The sequence below is a fragment of the Desmodus rotundus genome, chromosome 4 (genome assembly GCF_022682495.2).
Source record: "Desmodus rotundus isolate HL8 chromosome 4, HLdesRot8A.1, whole genome shotgun sequence".
NCBI lineage: Eukaryota > Metazoa > Chordata > Mammalia > Chiroptera > Phyllostomidae > Desmodus > Desmodus rotundus.
Window position 1 is genome coordinate 166,959,762 of NC_071390.1, and position 23,799 is coordinate 166,983,560.

The window sequence follows — 23,799 nt, forward strand, 5'->3', positions numbered from 1 at the left end:
GCATTTCTCACTGATGGCAGGACTGGGGCCGCCAGGGGCCTGCATGTGTTGTCACAGAAACAAACCCCTGGTGCACCTATTGCTATCCCCACTCTGAAAATGAAGAAACAGAGGCTTCTGAAGAGTGAATAACCCGGCTCTCCCCTCCCTCCCTCTCTCCAGAGGAAAGCCTGTCTGAGGACGTAGCAAGAAGGTGGCCACCTATGAGCCAGAGAGAGAGACCTTGCCCAAAATGGACCTGCCCGTCCCTTGGTCTGGGTCTTCAAGCCTCCAAAACAATTACTGTGGAACTTAGGGTCCTTGGGGAACTTACACGAACTGCCTCTTGACAAGCACGTGTCTGAGATCTACTAGAAACTTTGTGCACGAGCAAAGCAGGACAAAATGAAGTCAGGAACTGGGATGAACTACTCACTGTGTTTGCAGTGGGGGTGCAAAGTGATGGGAAGACAGATGTGGTTTCTGAGTGGGGCGCTCCACACAAATCTCTCTTCCCTCAGTCAAGTGACTGAGTTCCATCTGCACGGCCCAGCACAGCCTTCACCCCCGAGTCACAGAGACTTGCGGGGAGATCCGAGAGACAGCACCAAGGAGCAATGGCTGAAAGTCTGTGTCTACTCCTCAGACGTCTCTAAGATCTAGTAACTGTGTCTCTTTTTTATTGCTAAGCACTGGTCCCATTTTTCACCTAATTTCTTTACATCATCATGAATGTAAACAACAGAACCTCTGGAGGTAGATTCTTATGTTGAAGTCTAAAGTCAGCCTCAGTTACCAACTTTCCAAAGTATGAGAATATTACTTTATATACCCAAGAGTCAATATCCTCAACTGTAAAAAGTGTATATTAACATTATCTCAAAGGAAACAATAAATTAATTTAAAGATAAATAAGAAATGAACAACCTGGCCAAGGACATACCACCAGGAAGTGTTCGTCAGCATAGGAATCAGGAGATTGAATCACCAAGCTGTTCTGCCTTCTGCACTACTTCATAACGGGAGACACACACTGCTTAGGGTGAAAGTCGGCTGACGGAGCAAGCCCAAATTCTCAACACCTCATTCAATCCACACACACTTGGGTGACTCTATACCGTCAAAGGACAATGGCAAAAAGTACTTGAAAAATAAAGATTTAATAATAATGTAACCATCATTATAATCTTTGTATCTTTAGACTACCTTTGTCTAGATTCTTTCCATCATTTTCAGATTCTGTCTAAAAATAACTGTCATTGTAATTCTCATTACTGTATGATATTTTAATATTTAATTTAAAACAGTTATCTTAACATATTCTTATATAATATAAACAAAACTTCACATTTTCATTTTCTTCTGACTCTGCAAAAGAACACTATACACCCACTTGTCAGATGAAAGAGGCTAAAATAATACGATTAGAAGGGACTTAAAGAGAAAAAGGAGACACAGAGACAGAGCCAGCAAACCAGCTAAGGACAGGGCAACTCACCCGGTCCCCAGAGATACTGCCCAGGGGCCTGTAAACTAGCAAATATCACCTGCCTGTTACGTAGCCTAGAAAAGTGCACACCTTTGAAAGTGACAGAACTCAAGTCCAGCAGGGCGCTCTCAGAAAATGACATCAAAGGCTGGGCTATAAATCTTTCTTATTCTCAAGTCACTAGACATTTAAGAGCAAAGATATTGATGGACTCTCTCTCTCCTTTTCTTCTTCTTTGTAACGGATGTGTGATTCATGGACTGTCCTTCCGTGGTCTCCATTTTCGTCTTACTACCTCTTCTTTGCTTCTGCTTTCTGACAGCTCTGAAAAACAAAGTGCTGAATTATTTTGTAGAATGAGCGCAGTGAATAATGTAATTAGGTGGAAGTTTAATTAACTAGCTAACCAAGTAGGTAAACAGAAGAGAAAGAATTTACTGTATTATAAGCCTAAATCCTCAGAATCCTAAGCCAAAATAACAAGGAGACAGAGTCCAGGCCAAGACCAATATTTAGGAAAAGAAATTTCTTTGAAAGATGGTTACTACAGATTTAGAATAATCTATTCAGGACAAACACATAATAGAAGTAACCAGTCAAGCCAACGAGTTGGGAGTGTTTTTGGTTGTTCTTTCCCCAGACATTTATACTGCTCAACTCAGCGCTTCAATCTCCAAATCCCTGAACTAGATTCTTCAAAAAGGGACAGGTGTACTCTGGCAGTTAGCAGAGGTGGAAAATTGAAGTGGCACGACAGAAAACACGGGCTCATCTCATGAGTCCGACGGCTAACTTCTCTTGCCTCTGAATCTACAAGTGCGCACAAGTGCCACACAGATGTCCACATCTTGCAGTCTCTGTCTTCTTGAAGACGAGCTTCAGAATGAACAAGTTGGAACTCACTCTCTACAAACACTACACCACACCAGAAAAAAACAGACCCTTCGTTTCTGCTGTGCTCTGAACTGGCTTACAGGCCATCTTCTGCAGAGAAAGACTGCTGGTCTGTTCATTCACTTTCTCCAAACTCTCAGAATTACGCCATCTACTATACCGCAAACCAAGGCATGAGCTGGTGCTGCCAGCCTGGCGAACCTGGGACCTTCTCGTGGCTCCAGGAGATGCAGCAATACCAGTCTTTAGATTTATTCTCCTAAACAGCAACCAGTGCCAGGGAAAAGCTTACTCTAGATATTGTGAGGACCAAGACCTGGCAGAGGGCCGTCATAAGAAGTATATAATCCCCCAGTGGACCGAACTCGGGCCTCACTCTGTGTTCATTCGGCATCCGTGTCAGGTGCCGAGAGTACAAAAGTGAACGGGCACATCTTTGACTTCAGGGAGCTGGGAGACCGAGACAAGGCAGACACCATCCTTCTCTCTCCTTCCCAACCTTTTTTAGGGGAAGAAACTGAGGCTATGAAATCTAGTGAGGAGGTGGCAGAATGAGTTTGATTCTAGAACCTATGCTCTTAATTACCTTGCCACTATATACTCTACTATAAATTATTTCGGTGTGTAAGATGATAAACATATAGTAATCACTAAAAATTAGCTATTATTAGTAGCTCCATATGACTATCATTCTAAATTTTGCTTGACAACTTTAAATTTTTCCATTTTTAGATTTTGTACTATGGGCGGGGGTATCCTACCAGTCTATAAAACAAGGAAAACAATCATCGTTTTACTGTTTTGTGCATGTTATATAAACCTCCTTCCTCTCCAGATATTTTTTTAAAAAGTAGGATAATGTCCTGAGAAGTGATAATTGTGCAAATGTAATGAAATATAACCTCTTAATGGCAAAGTCAATGAAGCTATGCATGCCTGTATACAAAATTTAAACAAACTTTCTTTGGTTTATCCACTTATAAGAAGAACTAAACATGAACCAGATTTTCCTAGAGGATGCAGTAACAAAAACACAAAGAAAATATTCACTTGTAATGTGAATAAATAAAACTTTCCAGAGATAAAGTTTTCCAACAGTGATGAAGTGACTGAGTATAAATCAATTAATTGTTTTATTTTGCCTTATAATTAAATTGACCTAGTAGTTGTCCTCTAAATTTGGTATTTATATAACTGATAAAATGAGCTTTGACCACAAGAGGGAGCCAGCATCATTCCAGTTCACAATCAAAGGAAAATTAATACTAAGGGAAAGCCAATTAATATGAGAGCTATAAAATACATACAATGAAAAGATCTGTTATGCTTTATATGCTAAAATAGGCTATTAAAGTTATTTTTTCTATTGTAAAAAAGTTTTTCATTTCCAATTTCATTATAAAATTTTTGGGAAAGCAATAGCTTAAAGTAACTGTTAACAGGAGTTTAACAGTTTTCCCTGAAAAAAGTACCACATCCTAAGGGATCTGCTCTTTGAATTAAACTTGATAAATATCTAGCACTGAAAGATGCTATTAGATGGCTTCCCTCAATGAAAACAATGCATCACCACCAAACAGACTAGCCAGGGCTATTTAAGAACCAGCGAAGAGCCTGCAGTATAGTGCCAAAGGCAAAACCAGCTTCCACGTTTCCCAGGCTCACAGAATCCAACAGAGTCATGTTACTAACTCCTGTTTGCACCCAGAATTACACTGTAAATAGTGCAACAATCCCATACCAATAGTTTATTCTGTAAGGTTTCTAAGAAAAAATATTTTATAAGATTCTTCAATACAATGCTTTAATTAATTAAAAATATACCACTTCTATCCTGGATTACTTAGTGGAAATAATTATTTAAAGTAAATTTGATAAAAAGTAATGGAAAAGGCAGTTTAAATAGTAGGCACAATTCAAATGTCTGGAACTTAATGGAACAAAGTAATTTCCACTGACAAAAAATAAGAAAGAATTCTAATATAATCATAAAGAGTTACCAAAAAAATGTGATACCTCTATTAGTAATAGGTATTTTTTTTAAATCACAAGTCATATGATGCTCATAATTTGATCCTGATCTCAATTCCCATATAATGTTAAACTGGACTATCTGGTTTTCTTCTTTTTATTTTTTGGATTTTTTCCATCAACATTTAACCCCCACCCCATGTCCCCTTCCCCGTACAGCCACCACAGTGTTGTCCGTGTCCATGAGTCCTTTTTCCTTTTGCTCAGTCCCTCGGTCCCCTAACCTCCCCCCCAAAGCTGCCATCTGCTCTCCATCTATGAGTCTGCCTCTATTTTGCTTGTTAGTTCAGTTTGTTCATTAGATTCCACATATGAGTGAGATCATATGGCATTTGTCTTTCTCTGACTGGCTTACTTCACTTAGCATGATGTTCTCCAGGTCCACCCATACCGTTGCAAGGGGTAAAATTTTCTTTTTACAGCTGAGTGGTATTCTATTGTGTAACTATAACATAGTTTTCATATCAATAAAACAAGAAGACTCAATACCCTTTTAGTTTAAAAAATATATATAAAGTCTTTCAAGTTAGCCCAGTTGAAATAGCAATGGTTTTTCTAAATATGCTCTCGTCTTTGGTGTAACTGTGCTCGTAGTTATAACCAATATCGAATATTGGTGAAAGGAGAGAAATTATGATAGAAAAAAGGTAAAAATTAAAATTTGAAGTATTTAAATATTAAGTATGTCTACACGTTTTTCTCGAAGTCTGACACAATGTAAAGGAATAACTTCATATTCCAATGTGTCCACTGTGGAATTACACATTTCATTCTGAGATGCCTCCTCCAGCCTTACCCACTGCCGTGTGTCCACAGCCGACCTGTCCTGAATGCAACAGCACCCCGTTCAATGGAGCCCAGGCTCTCACCCCTCAGACTGCATTTTCACATTACCCGCAGGAGACATAAAGTCGGTCACTTTCCACCTTACATTCAGGTTATTTTCATGTCCCACCTGTAAAATTCTAAGCTCCTGGACTCAAATTCATGTCCTCCCTCCCCCCACCTATTCAAACAATACATAACAGTGAAAAAAACAATTAATTTATCATTTTGAATCCTCTGTTGCACACTTTTGTGAATTGTTCTGTACATATCATACAAGGAAAATTTTTTTCGAGTAAATAAAAGAATTCAACTAACTTGTTAACTTTCTTAGAAGCAGAGACGTTAGGACAAGCACTCCGTTTATGATCCAATTCACCGCAAATGAAGCAGCCGTCTTCAGGGCCCTGGCAAGAATGATCTGGAAGAGCACAGCGACTGCAAGTGCTACAGTGGATCCAGGCTGTAAAATAAATGTTACGTTTTAGAAGAGGTTCATTTAATACAATTTCTCATTTGATTAACCTCTGTAATAGGGAAGCACGAATAGTGTTTACTTTGATTACGGTGATGTGTTTGCATAGCTGGTTAGAGTCTGGCTAACGAGCCCAAAGCCAAGAGGCTGGAATCCCCGGTAAACCAGCTAACTCCTTTCTGAGACGCGGCAGCGTCTAGCCCTTCTCTCCTGAGTCGGGATCCGTGGGCCGCAGACACCCGGTGCCGGCTGAGTGACACAAAGCCCTATGAAAACAAGCCGAGCCCGCAGCGTTGGTGGGAAGTGGTCAGCACAGCTGCCTTCCAAACCAAGCCAAGCCAAATGCTACACTGAAAGGGTTAGTGGTCACGTCTCTCTGTGAAGTAGAGAGATGTCCATTTTGGTGATTGTAAAAGTACAAAGCGAGGAAATCAATACAGGTCTCTATATGAATCGCTTCTCTTATAAGTACAGTTAAATGCAAAACCTATGCAGGTGGAGAAAACTCAAATGTTTTCAAAGGATCTCAAACACTAAGTCTAAATACTTACAAGGCTTTACACACTTTTTGCAGAGAAAGCAATGGTTCCATTTCCTACCATCCTACAAAAACAATTGAAAATGATATTTAATTTGTCATTAAAAATAAAGTCCTACAATTAAAAATTAAAATGTCTTATCAAAATCTGCATAAATTATTAATTATTTCTCACTTTTCTGGGCTTCAAAATCACATACTTTGATTTTAATTTATGCATTTCTTCACTCAACTCAATGCCTCATTGCTGGGCCCCAATTTCCTTAACTCTGCAACTGGGGGATTTATCTAAATGATCTTGAAAGTCCACTCCAGATCAAGTACCCCAATCTGCATAAAGAAGCGCTGCATGAAAATTTCAAGAGAATTAATGATTCATAATTTTTGTGTCTACCCAGTTAATCCTTAATAAAATTCATAATTGAAAACTGTATGTAATTTAGAAACATAGAGATTGTAGGTTGCTATTTGGGTAATCTTAAAACTGTGAAGTAAAACATACCTAGAAAAGCATATAGAATACATGCATCGAGTTTAATGAGTATATAAAGTGCCCCAACAGGTCAGAAAGCAGAACACTGTTGGCCCCGAAGACACCTCCCCGAGGGCCCCTCCCCAACGTGGCGTTCGGCCTTCCCCACTAACACCTATGCTCGCCTTTGTGGTGGTCCCTCCCTTGTCATCATTTATTTGTAGCACTATGGGTACACCTCTAAATAATAAAGTCTTATTTTCCACATTTTGAACTTTCATGTTCTTAAATGAACACAGGTAATTGCTAGATGAATTGAAAATATTTGTGATCAGATATGTTAACACAATTAAAAACTAGTGTACAGAATACAGAAGAAGAATACATGCTTTTCAGCCAAACTAAACTTCACATGTCCTTTCTGACTGGATTCATTTAAAATAACCAGGCAACTGAAGGGTGACCCCACCTTCCTGAAAAACAAAGAGGGGGCTCTGCCCCGTGCAGCCCTCCCTCAACCGCACGAAGTGAGGAGCAGCTGCACCTGTGCACCAGGGTTACTGAGGGCAGCGGTCGTCAGTCCATGGACAGCTCTCAGGAAGGGGCCTGGCGCATACGAAGCGCACAGAACATGTTATTAACTGCAACTTCACCAGAGCAGTGATGGTATCTAAGAGTTCGATGCCTTATTTGAAACATTGTAATTCTGTGCTCAACAAAATGCAGTGCCTTACTTAAAACACTAATACTTTCAGCAGTCATTCAGTACCATATAAAAATGACCTGAAGTAACTATTAATGACGTGTCCCATGCCGTTGAGCTGCCTCCCCTCCTGCTACCCTGGGAACGAGTGGCGTGCACACTGTCCCGTCCTCAGCAGCCCTGCGCAGCTCCCGTGGGCCCATGCCTTTGGCTTCTTTTACGGAGGGGATCCATCGCATATCTGGTCTCCTCTTTCCCTGCTGCCTGTGTGCCCAGCATTACCGTCTTTCCAAAAAACCCTGCACTCTCCGGTTGTGCCCGCAGTAGGACAGCCTCAGCTTTCCCATTTTTGCCTCCAGCAATGTTTCAGGCTTAGTTTGCTCCAGGATCCTCTTGTGTGTCTAAGTATTTGTAAAAGCCTGTCGTACTTTATAGTTAGAAATAAAATACTGCATTACAGTGTAATTAATAAATGATAAGATATTAATACAAATTTTATTAACAATATCACGGTAAACAAATGTAATGAAAACTAGTAAACAAAAATAAAACTAATAATACACTTGAATAAAAATGTGTGCTAACCAAAACTGTACCTTGGATGTGCAAGAATCACAATGCTCACAGTGCTGATTCTCCAGGGAAACGTACCGCTGACACGAAGGGCAAAATCTGAGGAGGAAAGGAAGACCTCCTTAGAGGAGAAATCGGCTACATACCCAAGAACTGGGTGTAATCCAAATTTAACGCAATATAAAAGTATGGGCCAAAGTTAAAAGTAACAGAATGACATGAGCCAATGCGAAAAACATGTTCATGTTAGATACACGGAACTGCGTTTTTGGTGGCTTGTGTATGTCCAGGTCGCACCGTGGCCGTACCTGTACCCTTCTTCGACAGGAAGGACTATTTTGTTGGGTGGAATATTGGTGAAAATGCGCACAGGAGACTGCTTCCGTCCTGTCTTTCCGTGTTTATAAAGTGCATGATTATCATAATCTACCTAGAAAGTTAAAAAAAAATGGAAAAAAATTTACTCAAATGAATCAATATTCTTTTAAGATTCTTTAACCAATAAATGAACAAGCTGATGCCAAGATACAAGTTAAACTGAAGTATTTAATAAGCGATTCTTAAAAGCAAGAGTTTAGTTATCAATCAGCAGCCTCAGAAAGGCCTCTACAGGAGTGAAATTTGATTACAAAAATAGTAAAATTTGTTATGACAAGTTCACATTGCCTAGCATTGAGAACTCTAACCTTTTATCCAACACAATAGACTTTACAAGAAAGTCTATTATGTAATTAAAAACTTAGGTTTTGTAAAAAGTACAGACTGGTAGTCACAAAATGGGGGGATACAAAGTGCAGCCCAGGGAATATAGTCAATAATATTGTAGTAACTGTGTGTGGTGCCAGGTGGGTACGGGAAATATCGGGGGGAGCACCACTATGTAAAGCATAGGACGGTCTACCCACTATGCTGTACACCTGATACTAATACAAAGTAATGTTGAATGTAAACTCTAACTGAAAAACAAAAAAAACTCTTTTTAAAGAATTCAGCTTTGGGTGTTAAAAAATTCCGCCTTTGAAGATACGTGCCAGCTTGGCTGGGGCTTTTCATGTTTTGTGTGTGAAATTCACATGTCCATCCTCAGCTCCCTGGTCCCAGAATGGTCTCTGTGGCCCTCCACCACCCACTAGCAGACAGAGCACAGGTCTGGAGGCAGACAGCAGCCCTGCTGCCCACTTGTTCCGTGACCTTAAGCCAGTTTGCGTAATTTTCACCTTAGAGGTGTCGTGATGGTTAATTGATGTAATGTAAAGAAAGCACTGAGTTCGGGACCTGGTGTGTGGCTGAGACAGACAGAAAGACAGAGATGAAGAGCGATTCCTAACTGCAGTTCTCCACACGATGACGCCTTCAAACATTTACCTCTTCTCAAGGTCCCTACCTCAACTTTCAGTGTCAGCAGATTATCTTGAAGTAAATTGAAGCTAACAAGCATGATTTCTATTAGCTTCCTGCTCCTGTCCCTCCCCAACCTCTCTATACCCATACACCTTTTCAGTTTGTTAAACCTGCTATGGATCCACCCAGCCCCTCTCAGTCCATGTTTCTTCAAACCAGTGACCCTCAGCACCCACAGTCTGGATCCCCTAGGATCTCATTAGGAATGCAAATTCTTGCCCCACCTAGGACCTAATAAAACAGAAACTCGGGGTGGGGGAAGCAATCTGTATTTTTAACAAGCCTTCCTGGCACACTAAAGTAGAACTAGTGCGTTAGATTACCCACAAGCATGCCATGAGATTTTTATGAGGTCAATACGGGTAGATCACAACTTTCAAATAAATTGTTATCAACTGCTTCGATTCTAAACAGGAGTATACTTAAGAATTTACAGAACTGCCTCACAAGCTAGCTGTTTAATAAGCCAATCACAAAAATGTAAGGAATGGATGACCATGGAATGAGAGCCCTTTAAAGGGAGAGCCCTGAGCTCTCTGCGGCCCCACCAATGCCCACTAGATCTAAGGGGGGACAAATAAGCTTCAGCAGTGGGAAAAATAAGTGCGGGGTACAGAGACCCTGCTGAACAAGGGACAGTGTGAAGAAAGCCCTGGGGTGGGGCGGGGTGGGGTCCTGCTGGCTGGCAGTGTGAGGAGTCCCCATCTAGCACAACTGTGTAAAAGCTTAGGGTGAGGTCAGGTCACACTGGAAGCCCTGCACTCAGTCACTCCATTTTAAAAGAGGTTAATAAAACCAGCTTATTTCCACTGAAAGTAATCAAAACGAATAGGGTTCAGAGTCTAACATACTGGAGGTGTTTGTTCAGAAAAGAGAAGACCGGGAGGATCTGATAGCCACTTTGTAACTGAAGGGGCATCACGTGCCATAGAAATTAGCCTTATCCCTTACGGCCTCAGAGAATGGAAGTAGGACCAATGGTTAGAAGTTAATAGAGAGCATATTATCTCAATATGAGAAAATGTTCTAACAATTAGAGCTATCAAATAAATTGCATTGCCTCGGAAGGCTGTAGGACTGTGCGCACCAAAAGTATTCAAGTGAGCTAGATGACTGCTTATCGTGAACTGAATGGAGAGGATTATTACACAGGGAAGTTAGCCTACGTTTCCTCTGTTTCTTTCCAACTTTACAATTCTGTGAATATATGTCAGCTATTAGAGGCTAAGATACAAAAGTAGATTTTACTTCAAAAGCACCTTAAAATAGTACCTTCAGTAGTTTTCTTTTACAATGATTTAAATTCATCATTTTCCCCACTGCACTCCTCTTTGTACTCTACAAATAAATACACGGTGCCTTATTAAATTCAACAGACATTTTCAACATTTATGAGCGTCACAAGGAAAAAAATTCTTTCCAAGAGAATCTTAGGAAGATTTGCAAATATTGGAAAAAGAGTATCTTAGAAAGATTTCTAGCAAATGGAATATTCCATGCAATATAATAGATAGCAGATGGAAGAGAAGGCAAAAAAAGGAACAATTTCTTTATGGTTACCCAAGGAGTCAGAGAATGTACGTGTCAGGAAGGTGGTTGATTGCTTGATTTTGCATAACCTAATTGAGATTATTATTATTTTTAAATGCGGGTTTGTTGTGCTAATTAACTATAAACATATGGTATGTAAAATGCATGCTGCTCGGGTAAATTAATGTACCTCTAACATACATCCATATTTCATAGCTTCATCCACACAAATAAACCTCCTATGGAAGCGCTGCAAAGCAAACACAATTTTGCAAATTGCCTATCACTAGTGGTAGAGCTGATACACCATTTTCCCATCATTATCCCTGACATTTCACTCACAATGATGATGAGAAGCATTTTCAAATAGAAAATTTCTCCCATGGAACTGATTAATGTGATGAAGTACTGTATAGAAATGAGGGAAAGCACAAAATCTCTGCACTTCCTAACTTTTAATTTTATCTCTACGCAAATTTCTTCTGTAACATGAGACTGAGACTAGTTATAAGGAAACCAAGACATTCAAGTCAACAGATATTTATTCTGAACCTACCATGCTCTAGGCACCAAGCTGGGAAACAAAGACTGAATGGAAGAGCACTTGTACTTTCAGGACTCCCTGAGGACTGTGCTCTGTTTAATTTCAGCGCACTGAAAAGATCCCACGTGAACTCTTCAACCCTATCAGCCAGCTTATAAAGTCTTTTACTAATCTTCTCCATATCCCACGTGACCTCATTTAAAATTACTACATATAGCCTGGGGCAAAAGTAGGTTTACAGTTATTCTTTTGGAAAATAATACAGCAATTAATAATAATACAAGAATAAAGTGTGTTTTGCATACTCACAACTATACAGCTACTTTTGCCCTACCCTGTGTATGTAATTTTCCCCTTGTCACTCCAAACCCACTGAATGTTTTATTATATAGTGAGTCTGAAGCATTGCAGTTGTTACCTTTTCATTTACAGTCGTACTGCAGAAATTCCTGTCACAATACCTTCCTTTCTAAACATGACACTAGACTCAACAAAGTTTTCTATGAGATGATTTTGTAAAAGCTTAAAAAGTAAAACGCAGAGCTTGATTTTAACAATCCCGACAAATGGCCCAGATGAAGCAGAAACCAGAGATTATATAACATGTTCCGGGTGAAGGTAAGCGAGATGACCTGGCTCAGACACGGTGAACACAAGCCCTGAACGCCACCAACAGCCTGACCCTGTGACAGATGTCACTCATCAGTCACACTACTCTCTGTCACTGAGCCTGCTGTTCTCCAGAAGTCACTACCAATTAATTTATCAGGCTTAGTGCTAAGTGAAACTTATCTGCCACCCCTTTTATGGTTCCATCATCTCATTTTATTTTATAGGTAAGGAAACAGAGACGTGGGAAGATAAAGTGACTTCTCCCACGGTTAAACAGCGTCTGAAAGGCAGTGCTAGAACTCAACTTCTGACTCTAAATCAGAGTTTCTTTCCTTTGTCACATCCTTCCTTTCTCATCCACCCTTAATACAACACTCGGCTTCCAGGTCTCTGGTAACCATTTTATTTTGCACTTATCAGGTGCTTTATCATAGAAGAGTCTACATAATTTATATTTTATGAAGATCTGCAGCATTCTGCCTTCCTCCTACCTGAAAAGTATTTTAAAAAGGGGTTTACTGATTTGGGGGTTTTCTACTGCATTGTGGTTTGGGAGCTTATAATCTCAGGCAATGTCTAAAAGAAGGACTAATCAAGGTCTATGGGGGAAGATCTGTGAAGGAAGTGAGGAGACTTTCAAATGGTTATTTGATAAAGGTGGCTAACCTAGAAGAAAAAAGTTACCACAAAATGAGGTTAAAGTAACAAAAGAAAAGAAAGCAAAAGGCTCAGAAAGGATGATAATGATAATAACAGTAAGTCCAGATAAATTTTCAAAAACAAAGATAGAAAAATCACGAAAGGGGCGGTACAACAAATCAGGTTAAATCCACTAGGACGACAATTTTCAACCGGTGTGCGCAAACCTTTTAAAGCGGGACGCTGACCTCTCTTTTCCCTTCATTTGTCACACACGTAAAGAAATGACAACAGCCAGCACAACAGCCGTCTGGTGTGGACGAGTCAAAATTATACCTGTTTTTTATCAGATTGTCAAAAACCATGTTTTTGTAGTGTGCTGCAGAATGTTAGGAATCCGTTCATGTGAGGAAGGTGGAAGATCGCTGCACTCAGAGGGAGGGTGAAATCAGTTTCTCCAGCTGAGCACGTCATGGGCAGGAGTGCTCCTGTCTTTGGTAGGAGTCATGAGAAACAGCATCTGTTTTGTTTTAGAGATATTATTCTAATTTTTCCTTCCAAAGGTGGGCTTTCTCTTTATGGAAAAGACTGCTTTTCATCCTAATACACATGACCTAATTAGAACCTTTTCCACTAATACATTAAATCACATAATTATATCCAATAACCTTGAATCTTGAAACTATTCCTCAGAAGCAGAAGTGCAGTATTTCCAGAACTTCCTCCTTGGTAGCACAGGCTGTCTAAACAGACGATGGGCTACCACTCCACATGAATATTTCTTGTCGCTGTATTTGGTCTGCATTTGCCTCCCCACATTTCACACTCTGGTCCGCAGCAGATGGACCTTGCATTCTGTAATTGTAATGTTTCTGAGACTTTACGGAAAGGACCCACAGGGAGCTCCCCCCACCTTACAACTACCTGGGCGAGGACAGAAGAGTGACGGTTGCGACAAGGCTGGCAGCAGTAACCTCTGCTCCGCGTGTGTTGCGCGTCACGGCCTGGGCTAAGCCTGTTGGTGTGTTACCATCTCACATAACTCTGAAAACCCGATGAGGCAGATCCAGCGTCACTTTCCTCATTCAACAGGGAAGACGGTGCTGTGAAATCTTCCCGTGATGACAAACGATTAGATTAGCTGGGCTAAACCCAGCTGCACTTCAGAATCACGGTCTCCAACCTCTGATTTTGATTTAATAGGTTTATTTTGGTACCTAAGGATTTATATTTTTAATAAGCCCCATAGGCTATATATGGTATAATTTTAGTGTTTAACACAACTTACAGTATTTTCATTTACTAAAACCAATGGATAGTCTTATCAGAATACTTATTTAAACTGAATAATATACATCCCCCATCCACGCAAAGACAGAATACTTACTATACCTGATAATCCAGCATGTGGAAGCTTGGGAAAAACTGACAAATTCGGGATTCAAAAAAATAGGGGAAAATCCAGAAAATTGGTAGTTCTTCGTGAGTGTTATCTAATGGATCACAAAAAAAAGCAAATAAAATAAGACATTGATATTAAAAAAATAAAACAGCTATAACTGGAAAACTGGTATCGGAAGAAACTGCAATTGTTCGATACATTTAAGGCATACAAAGGAGCTATCTGGCCTTCACAAGAACGCCACTTACAACCAGACCTTTCCAGAGGCAACAGAGACCATCCTTTTCTATCTCAGCCCAGCCACAAAGGGGTGTAAAGTGATCCTTACGTGCAAATCACGACAGTGTGTGTAAAGGCAGAGGTGTTCCCCCCAAAATGGGAAATAAAATTAATTTTCATGAGAGGCAGGGAACACAGCTATTATTTACAAAGCACCGAGGTAGGCTGAGCACAGGGCTAGGTATTTTCTATATATCGTCTCCGCATAATGACCTCTGGAGTTAGATGTTAGTAGCACCATTTCACAGAAGGGGAAAAAGAAGCTGCAAGATCTAAGGAATCAGTTCAAGTTATACAGCTGGTAAGTGGCAGAATTGGAATTCAAGCCCACAAAGCTCTTTATTGCTTCCCCAACAATACAGACTTTACCTACACTGATAAAGGACTTCGAAACTGAAAATAAGTGAAATACTTCACACTTTAAGTCACTTTTTAGATTTTTTAGATTTTGTTTGCATTCTGTCCCCAAAGCACACTATTTATGTAGTATAATTAATGGAGAAAATTGATCACAAACTCCTGACACTCTTACAATTTATCAATTAACAAGCTGGAAACTAAAAAATTAGTGTGCAGACTAATTAGATAATTGTGTAAAATACTTTGAGGTCCTAAGCCACTTGAAACTGAGTAATTTTCAGTTTCAACCCTTACTCCACCTGTAGGACCGGGTATCTGCGTCACCACTAACCACTGGCAGGCTACTGCATGTCCGGCTTTCCCACCCAAGTCTTGGCACACTTCAGCACTCTGGGCCAGAGGCTGGGTGCCACCTTAGAGTTTTGGGAAGGACTGGAGGGACAGGGAATGTAAAGTCCATGAGGTCAGAGATACGCAGCTGTCTCATCCACTCTATTTCCAACACCTCAACAGTACCTCGTACATAGTGGCCATTCAGTAAATACAGGGGTGGGCAAAACTAGGTTCCCAGTTGTGAGTACATGAAACACAGTTTATTCTTGCATTATTATTATTTATTAATTATTGTATTATTTTCCACACGAACAGTAAATCTGCTTTTGTCCACCCCTGTATTTGTTGAAAAAAATGACAATTGACTGCTATTCCACATAATGTCCCTGTATTTTTGCCCACCAAAAAAAAGGTTTCACCTATGAGCTATTTTAGAAACATAATTAGGACAATACAAAGTGTATCATGATGATAAAATACGCCACATTATCAAACAAGCCTGGTTTTTTAAAAAAAGATTAGAACCCAAGGCATGTATATTTTATCAGCGCTCTGATCACTGAGATCTGCTGCCATTCGACAGAAATTAGATACATAGGCACATGTTTATTTTGCAGTAAGTAATACATTACACACCTTGGCTTTGACCTTTTCTCCACATAGCAATGAACTTCTTGAATGTAACAGCCAGGGGTTCCACCAAGCCACCAAAAGGAGGATCTGTCACCATGATGACTCCTTCACCTTCATGGTCCTGTAAAAACGTTCTGCACACTTCAAGGGCAGCCTGGGACAAAGAGAAATTCATTTCTAAATTAGGACTAGAGGGAGGGACTTCATCCCATTTGGAGGAGAATGCACTGGGCTCAGTGTCACTCTCCGAACTGAAATGTCACCCACCTGCCACCCCAGAGTCCTGCACTGACATTCTCAAGCCTCTCTCACTCTGCCCCGTAAGAGTTTATCTTTGGGCTTCTTGATACGCAGGTTTTTAAAACTGCAAATTCAAATATCATCACTATCAGAGGACTACACATTTCCAATGCTTCAATTAAAAAACTACATTTAGTAGCCTGAAAGAGAGAGACTCATTACCCATGAAGACTACCTAAAACGCTAAAAGTCTCAACAAACAGAAGCAGGGACTGTGCTAGATGCTGGAGACAGAAAGACGAATGAGACGTTTTCTTCCTGCCTGGTCTGCCCACCACCAGGTGCTCAGTTTAATAAGAGCTACAATTACCAGTTAAACACGCACATGGTTTTGAGTGCCAGGTAAATGGCAGACATATATGAACACGCACAGTAAGCAAATAAATGAAAGTTCACAAATAACAAAGCTTATCCAGGCCATGAAAACCTGCTATTAACACATTTTACCAACAAACTGGTTGAAGTGTTTTTAGTAATTGCAAAATTAACATAACCACTGTCTGGGGTATGTATCATTTTATGCTTTGGGACAAGTTAATGGGAGACACACCTATAATAACTCCAGCCGACTGACTCTGTAATAGTTTTCAAGTACGTACTCATCTACAAAAACAAATCAACACTTAACAATATACTGAATGGATTATGATTTTAAACTTTAATAACCCTGATGTAGTTTATAATAAAATATATATTGCTCTACTTCTGAATCAACTTAGAAGATCCAATTGATGAGAGGAGAGGCACATCATCCTAATTCCTTTTCCCTGGGAGAGTCTTCATTAACTCCCCACTGGAGGTCCTACAGCGAAGGATAGTGTGTCAGGAAGGTCAATTGCTCTTCAAGGCTGCCTGGTGCTTTCTTAACCTGCCTGCATGAACGAGGACCTGAAGTACAGACGATGTTATTGCAAAACCTTCAAATTCCTTAGAGTTAAAAGCAGAAAAAAGAAAACAAACAGATAAACTAGGCCTAAATACTTAACCAAACTTAAAAAATATTCAGAATATCTTTCCAGGTAAGAATCCATGTGGTAACATCCGGTCATGAGTGGCGGGGGGTCCCCAAGTTGCCCACCCCCAGGGAACCGATGCTGGCTGTGCTACCAGGGCTGACAGTGACTGAACTCTCTTCTTTATCTCACTTATCGCTAAGAAACTGCTTGGCATTTTTTTATTTAAAAAAAATTTTAATTTTCTGAGGAAATTCCATACTGTTTTCCACAGTGTCCTCACCAGTCTGCATTCCCACCAACAGTGCACTAGGGTTCCCTTTTCTCCGCATCCTCTCCAACATTTGTTTGTGGATTTGTTTATGCTGGCCACTCTGACTGGTGTGAGATGGTACCTCATTGTGGTTTTAATTTGCATCTCTCTGATGGCTAGTGATGCTGAGCATCTTTTCATATGTCTCTGGGCCCTCTGTATGTCTTCCTTGGAGAAGTGTCTGTTCAAGTCCTTTGCCCATTTTTTAATTGGGTTGTTTGTCTTCCTGGAGTGCAGTCGTGTGAATTCTTTATATATTTTGGAACTACCCTTTGACCCAGCAATTCCGCTGCTGGGCTTATACCCGAAGAACCCTGAAACACCAATCCAAAAGAACCTGTGCACCCCAATGTTCATAGCAGCACAATTTACAATAGCCAAGTACTGGAAGCAACCTAAGTGCCCATCAGCAAACGAGTGGATCCAAAAACTATGGTATATTTACACAATGGAATTCTACGCAGCAGAGAGAAAGAAGGAGCTTATACCCTTTGCAACAGCATGGATGAAACTGGAGAGCATTATGCTAAGTGAAATAAGCCAGGTGGTGAGGGACAGATACCATATGATCTCACCTTTAACTGGAATATAATCAACAAAGGAAAAGAGCAAGCAAAATACAACCAGAGACATTGAGGGGGGGAACAGTCTAGCAGTGGCCAGGGGGGAGTGGGGTGGGGACAGTGGGAAGAGGGGATTGCAGGAGCTATTATAAAGGACACATGGACAAAATCGGGGGGGATGGTGGGGGTGGCGGAGGGAGGTGGGTTCAGCTGGGGTGGGGGGGAGGTAAGGGGAGAAAAGGCATACAACTGTAATTGAATAACAATAAAAAATAAATTAAAAAAAAGAAAAAAATTAAGTATATTTTATTGATTATGCTATTACAGTTATCCCATTTTTCTTTCCTCTTTATTCCCCTCTGCCCTGTACCCCTCCTCTCTCCAGCATTTCCCCCACCCTTAGTACACATCCATGGGTCATACATATAAATTCTTTGGCTTCTCCATTTCCCGTACTATTCTTACCCTCCCCATCTATATTCTACCTACCAATTATGCTTTTTATTCCCTGTACCTTCCCCCCACTCTCCCCACACCCCCTCCCCACTGATAACCCTCCATGTGATCTCCATTTCTGTGATTCTGTTCCTGTTCTAGTTGTTTGCTTTCTTTGTTTTTGTTTTTTAGGTTCAGTTGTTGATAGCTGTGAGTTTGTCATTTTATTGCTCTTAGTTTTGATTTCTCTTTTTTCTTAGATAAGTCCCTTTAACATTTCATAAAATAAGGGTTTGGTGATGATGAACTCCTTTAACTTGATCTTATCTGGGAAGCACTTTATCTGCCCTTCCATTCTAAATAATAGCTGTGCTGGATAGAGTAATCTTGGATGTAGGTCCTTGCCTTTCATGGCTTTGAATACTTCTTGCCAGCCCCTTCTTGCATGTTAAGGTTTCTTTTGAAAAATCAGCTGACTGTCTTATGGGAGCTCCTTTGTAGGTAACTGTCTCTTTAAGATTCTCTCCTTATCTTTCATCTTGGGTAATGTAATTATGATGTATCTTGGTATGTGCTTCCTTGGGTCCAACTTCTTTGGGACTCTCTGAGCTTCCTGGACTTGCATGCCTATATCCTTCACCATTTTGGAAAAGTTTTCCTTCATTATGTTTTCAAATAAGTTTTCAATTTCTTACTCTTCCTCTTCCTCTTCTTCTGGCAACCCAGTGATTTGGATGTTGGAACATTTGAAGTTGTCCTGGAGGTTCCTAAGTCTCACCTCACTTTTTTGAATTCTTGTTTCTTCATTCTGTTCTGGGTAAATGTTTATTTCTTCCTTCTGTTCCAAATTACTGATTTGAGTCCCAGTTTCCTTCCCTTCACTGTTGGTCCCCTGTATATTTTTATTTCACTTTGCATAGCCTTCACTCCTTCCTTTACTTTGCATCCATACTCAACCATTTCTGTAAGCATCCTGATTACCAGTGTTTTGAACTCTGCATCTGATAGGTTGGCTATCTCCTCGTCACTTAGTTCTTTTTCTGGATTTCTGACCTGTTCTTTTTTTGGCCATTCTTTGTCGCTGCACACCTGTTACATAACGTAGTAAGGGGTGGAGCCTTACGTGTTCACCAGGGCGGGGCAACCACGTTGCTGTGCTGTGATGCTATGTGTGTGGGGAGGGGCCTGAGAGGGAACAATGACGCCTGCTCTGCTCTCTGCCAGATTTCAGTCACTTCCCCCGCTACCCACAAGCAAACCAGGCCCTTCTGGTGCTGATTCCCAGGTGGGTGGGCTTGTGTACGTTCTGGGACCCTGTGGGTTTTTCCAATGAACTCCCCTGTGAGGCCGGGAGTTTCTCCTGCCGCCTCAACCCCCACAGGTGTTTTCAGTCAGTTTTGAGGCTTTATTTCCCTGCACTAGAACCCTGGTTTGTGTTGTCTGTCTTGTTCCCCAGTTGTTCCTCCCGGTTTATCTGCACCCAAATGTGGGACCGCCCGCTCCACCAACCGCCACCTCACACACCCTGTCCACAAGCCGCTGCCACTGCCTCACCGTGCATCCTCTCTGCCCCAGCTGTCCCCTGGCTGCCTGTCTCCACTCCTCCTGCTCTGGATGAATGTTTCTTCTTTAACTCCTTAGCTGTCAGATTTCCATACAGTTCAATTTTCTGGAGGTTCTGGTTATTTTCTGTTCTTAAATTTGTTGTTGTCCTTCTTTTGGTTGTGTGGGGAAGCAAAGCATATCTACCTATGCTTCCATCTTGGCCAGAAGTCTGCTTGGCATTTTAAATGCCACCCTCTATACATACTTTAACCCCCTTTACTGTTAAGGCATATGACATTTTTTTGTTATCCAAATACTCTATTATTTGCTATGAAAAAAAATCCTGTGCAGGAAATGCCTGCTTTTTAATCCAGTGGACTATAAAATGCTTATACGTATGCAGTGATGGAGACTATGTCTTCAAAGCTCCCCACCCACCTTCACAAGCACCACGTACACACAAAAATACTTAGTGATTGATTAGAAGATGGTATCTTTACTAAAAACCGTGACTCAGGAAGTAGGCAGGAAAAGGGCAGATAGTAAAATCATTAAGACAACAATTTCCTATAGATCAATCTCTACAGTTACAGTGCTACTTAGAGGCTGTTCCTAAAATACAGAGTGAGGAAAGGCTGAGCTGGACAACTGATTTCAGCTGGAAAAATAAAGTGGTGCTCAGTCTTGGCAGCTTATTCCAAATGTTACTCTAGAAACCTATTAGGTAATTCTATCAACTTTCAATAAAAGTTACACAGAATTTCCTAGAAAAAGGCTACTTGCATGTTACTTTCTCAAAATATATGAAATTCCTAGCCAGTTGGTATTTAAATTTTACTGTTGTAGTTATTATTCAAAATAAGAAGTAAAATCACGATATGGTATTAAAAACGAATCACAAAACCCCTGACGCACTACTGCAGCATCAAGCAGTAATTCAGACTCGGTTCCTCCTTCATCTGTCACCAGCCCTGAGCTCAAGAACCCACAGTTCTAAGAGGCTTCTACATCAATACCCCTCCTGCCCCACAAACTCAACATTTCCAAACATCTCTACCCTCTGTTTTGATGAATCTAGGGCACACCACCCAGACATCTTTGACTTCTCCCCCAGAATACTTATCACCAAGTCCTTTTTTTTCAGTTGAGGTCAACTGTTTAAAATTCAGGTGTACAACATAATGACTGCAATCAAATCTTTTTTTTTCCATCTGTGAAATGTCTACAGAATCCACTTTTTAAAAAAACTGATTTTAGAGACAGAGGAAGGGAGAGAGAAAGAAAGTGAAACGTTGATTTGTTGTTCCACTTATTTATGCATTCATTGGTTGACTCCTATGTGCCCTGACCCAGGATCGAACCCACAAACTTGGTGTATCTGAACGCCCCAGCCAGGCTCCAGAATCTACTTCTTCCCTCTCTGTTCCCCACTTCCACTGTCCTAGTTGCAAGTTCCTCACTATCCATGTCATGTGGTTTTTCAATTCCTCTCCTTCATGCTTATCTGATCAGTTCTCAAATCCTAGTGATTATTAAGCACATAAGCCCTTTGGGAAATGACAAAATATATCTAACTCTTCAACACTTGGTTTTCATGACTATTATGGTTGAATAAATATATATACCAATGCTAAACTAATTATGCTGGAAGGAGTGCATCATTGACTATATTTACTACATCGGAAAACTCATTTTTCAATCCCAACCAACAATTCAGAACTTGTTCTCATTTCCTAGATACTTAGTTTTTAGTCTTGCTTGGTTTTCATTCTATCATTAGCTAGCATCTTAAAGCAGCATATATACTTAAGCATGGTTCACAGTTTTTAAAGAATTGACACCCACACACACTCAGGCAGATATGCTCGAGTAGTCTTGAAAATTCCAAAATATTTTCAAATTCAAAATCTGTTAGGTGTGACTACGTGGTTGGTTGTGAATTTTACTTTGTAACAGGCCTGACAAAGAGCTCAAACTAGGAGTGGGAGTATCAGCTCTGCTGTGCTGTTTATTCCCACTGACATTATTTACATATTGATAGGAGCTTTTTTTAAGCCAGTATCCTTGTTTTTTAAGACTAATTTTTTAGATCAGTTTCAGGTTCACAGCAAAAGTGAGAAGGTTCAGATTTCCCATATAACCCCACCCCTACACATGCAGAGCCTCCCCATCATCAAGATTCCCCACCAGAGGGGCACTGTTACAATTGATGGACCTAAGTTGATACATCTTTATCACCCAGAGTTCATAGTTTACATTAAGGTGCACCCGTGACACTACTTTTTAAGTTGGATTAATTTAATAAAACCATAAATCTCCTTAACTGGGATATGAAATGTATCAGGGAGGCAGACACAAACAACTAACCACCTGGAATTATTTCATTATAGTACCATAAATCTAGGAAAGAGACCTTGACCTTGTCTGGAGCTCAGGGAGACTAGAGAAAGTTGACTTGGAAAAGAGCCCTGAAGGATGAGGTAAAGGTAACGAGGCAAAGAGAAAATAGAAGGCAGAGGGGAGAGGAGGGCAAAAGGTCCTATGGTGGAAAGGTCAGTTCCAAATGGAAGTTTAAGGTCAAAGTCGTGTGCCCTGACCACAAACAGCAAAGCAGGAGCAGAGTAAAGAGGCGCTGAAAAGTGGCAGGCCTCAGGCCACACAGAGCCACATGGGCCTCAGTGAGAAAGTGGGTCTTCCCCCCAAGAGCAGTGAAAAGTCATGAAAGAGGAATAATTTCATCACTTCTAGATGCTTAATACATACTCAGTTCATGAATAAAAGTATCTCTACCAATAAATGGAATAGTGACAATTTGATCTTAAGAGACTTCAGAAAAATAACAAAGGGGATACTCTTGCATTTGTTTTTCTGCAAGTGAAGAGAAAATGGCTATAAATCTTACCTTTCCATCAAAGAAGTGATGGTTAAACATGTTATAATGGCAAAAGCTATCTTCCATATAAAACTGTGAATACCTGTAAAATAATTTATTACTGGAGTTACTTGTCTAGCTGTAGTTATGCCATAAATAAATATAAACTAAATTTTAAAACTATGAAATTACACCTTTAATAAAATCAATTTCATCACTCCTTAAGTGTTCTTAAATACTTCCCAAAATCTTAGTTGGTAATAGTGGATAATGAATAATAAAGTTTAATAAATCAGTGATAAAATTATGGAATACTAATAACAGAAAATACACATGTTCTTATGGACCAGAAGAGTATACACAAATCAGGTTACTGGTAGGTTATTATGCAGTTTAAGCTTGACATAGGTTGGCAACTAAAATACATCTCTTATAGTTAATAGTTTTAAGGAAAACACTAAATCAACATTTCTGCTGAACGGCTATTAATTACTGTATTTTCTTCTTGCAGTTAACAAAAATGTATTTAATAAAGTTTTTCTTGTCTATTGCAGATTAGCTTTATAAAATATGCTTTTCAATATGTTAAAAAAAAGAATCATGTGCATTTCATATTTACTGAATTAGTGCCAGGAAAGAGGGTCTATCCAGAAGGTATCCAGCCATTTAATATGAAAAATAGAAACATTTATTGAAGAAGATAGAAGATACAAAAAACATTGTACACAGGACAATGATGTCTCAGTCCCCTTCAAAGTAGGCACCTTGGGACCTCACACAGTTCTCCCAGTCACCATCAGCTGCCCCGTCGTATTTTCCTGAATCTCATCAACAGTATGAAATCTCTTCCCTTTCAAAGGTGATTTTAGTTTTGGGTAAAGCTAAAAGTCACAGGGCATCAAATCTGGGTTACAGGGAGGCTGAGTCACCTGGGAGATTTGATGTTTTGCCAAAAAACTCTGCATGAGACGTGATGCACGAGCAGGCACACTGTTGTGACGAAAAGTGCCAATCACCAGTTGCTCACAGCTGCAGCCTTCTGAGTCATCAAATAGTTTCTGCAGAGGCATGTTCAAGCTTAATGCAAAATCTGATGCAGACTTGCT

The 23,799-nt window shown here is 40.2% G+C and overlaps 1 protein-coding gene across 1 annotated transcript in view; it reads right to left on the reverse strand.

Moving 5' to 3' along the window:
* Positions 1 to 1,120: 1,120 nt before the first annotated feature.
* ZCCHC4 (zinc finger CCHC-type containing 4) overlaps positions 1,121 to 23,799 on the reverse strand; it is a 46,820-nt gene continuing 24,141 nt past the window's right edge. The window contains exons 6-13 of the mRNA XM_024573787.3: positions 22,724 to 22,796; positions 15,716 to 15,866; positions 14,098 to 14,198; positions 8,288 to 8,409; positions 8,003 to 8,078; positions 6,245 to 6,296; positions 5,537 to 5,681; positions 1,121 to 1,792 (exon numbers count right to left, since the gene is read on the reverse strand). Of these exons, the coding sequence (XP_024429555.3) occupies positions 1,657 to 1,792; positions 5,537 to 5,681; positions 6,245 to 6,296; positions 8,003 to 8,078; positions 8,288 to 8,409; positions 14,098 to 14,198; positions 15,716 to 15,866; positions 22,724 to 22,796 (856 nt within the window). The 3' untranslated portion in view covers positions 1,121 to 1,656. The remainder of the gene's footprint in view (positions 1,793 to 5,536; positions 5,682 to 6,244; positions 6,297 to 8,002; positions 8,079 to 8,287; positions 8,410 to 14,097; positions 14,199 to 15,715; positions 15,867 to 22,723; positions 22,797 to 23,799) is intronic.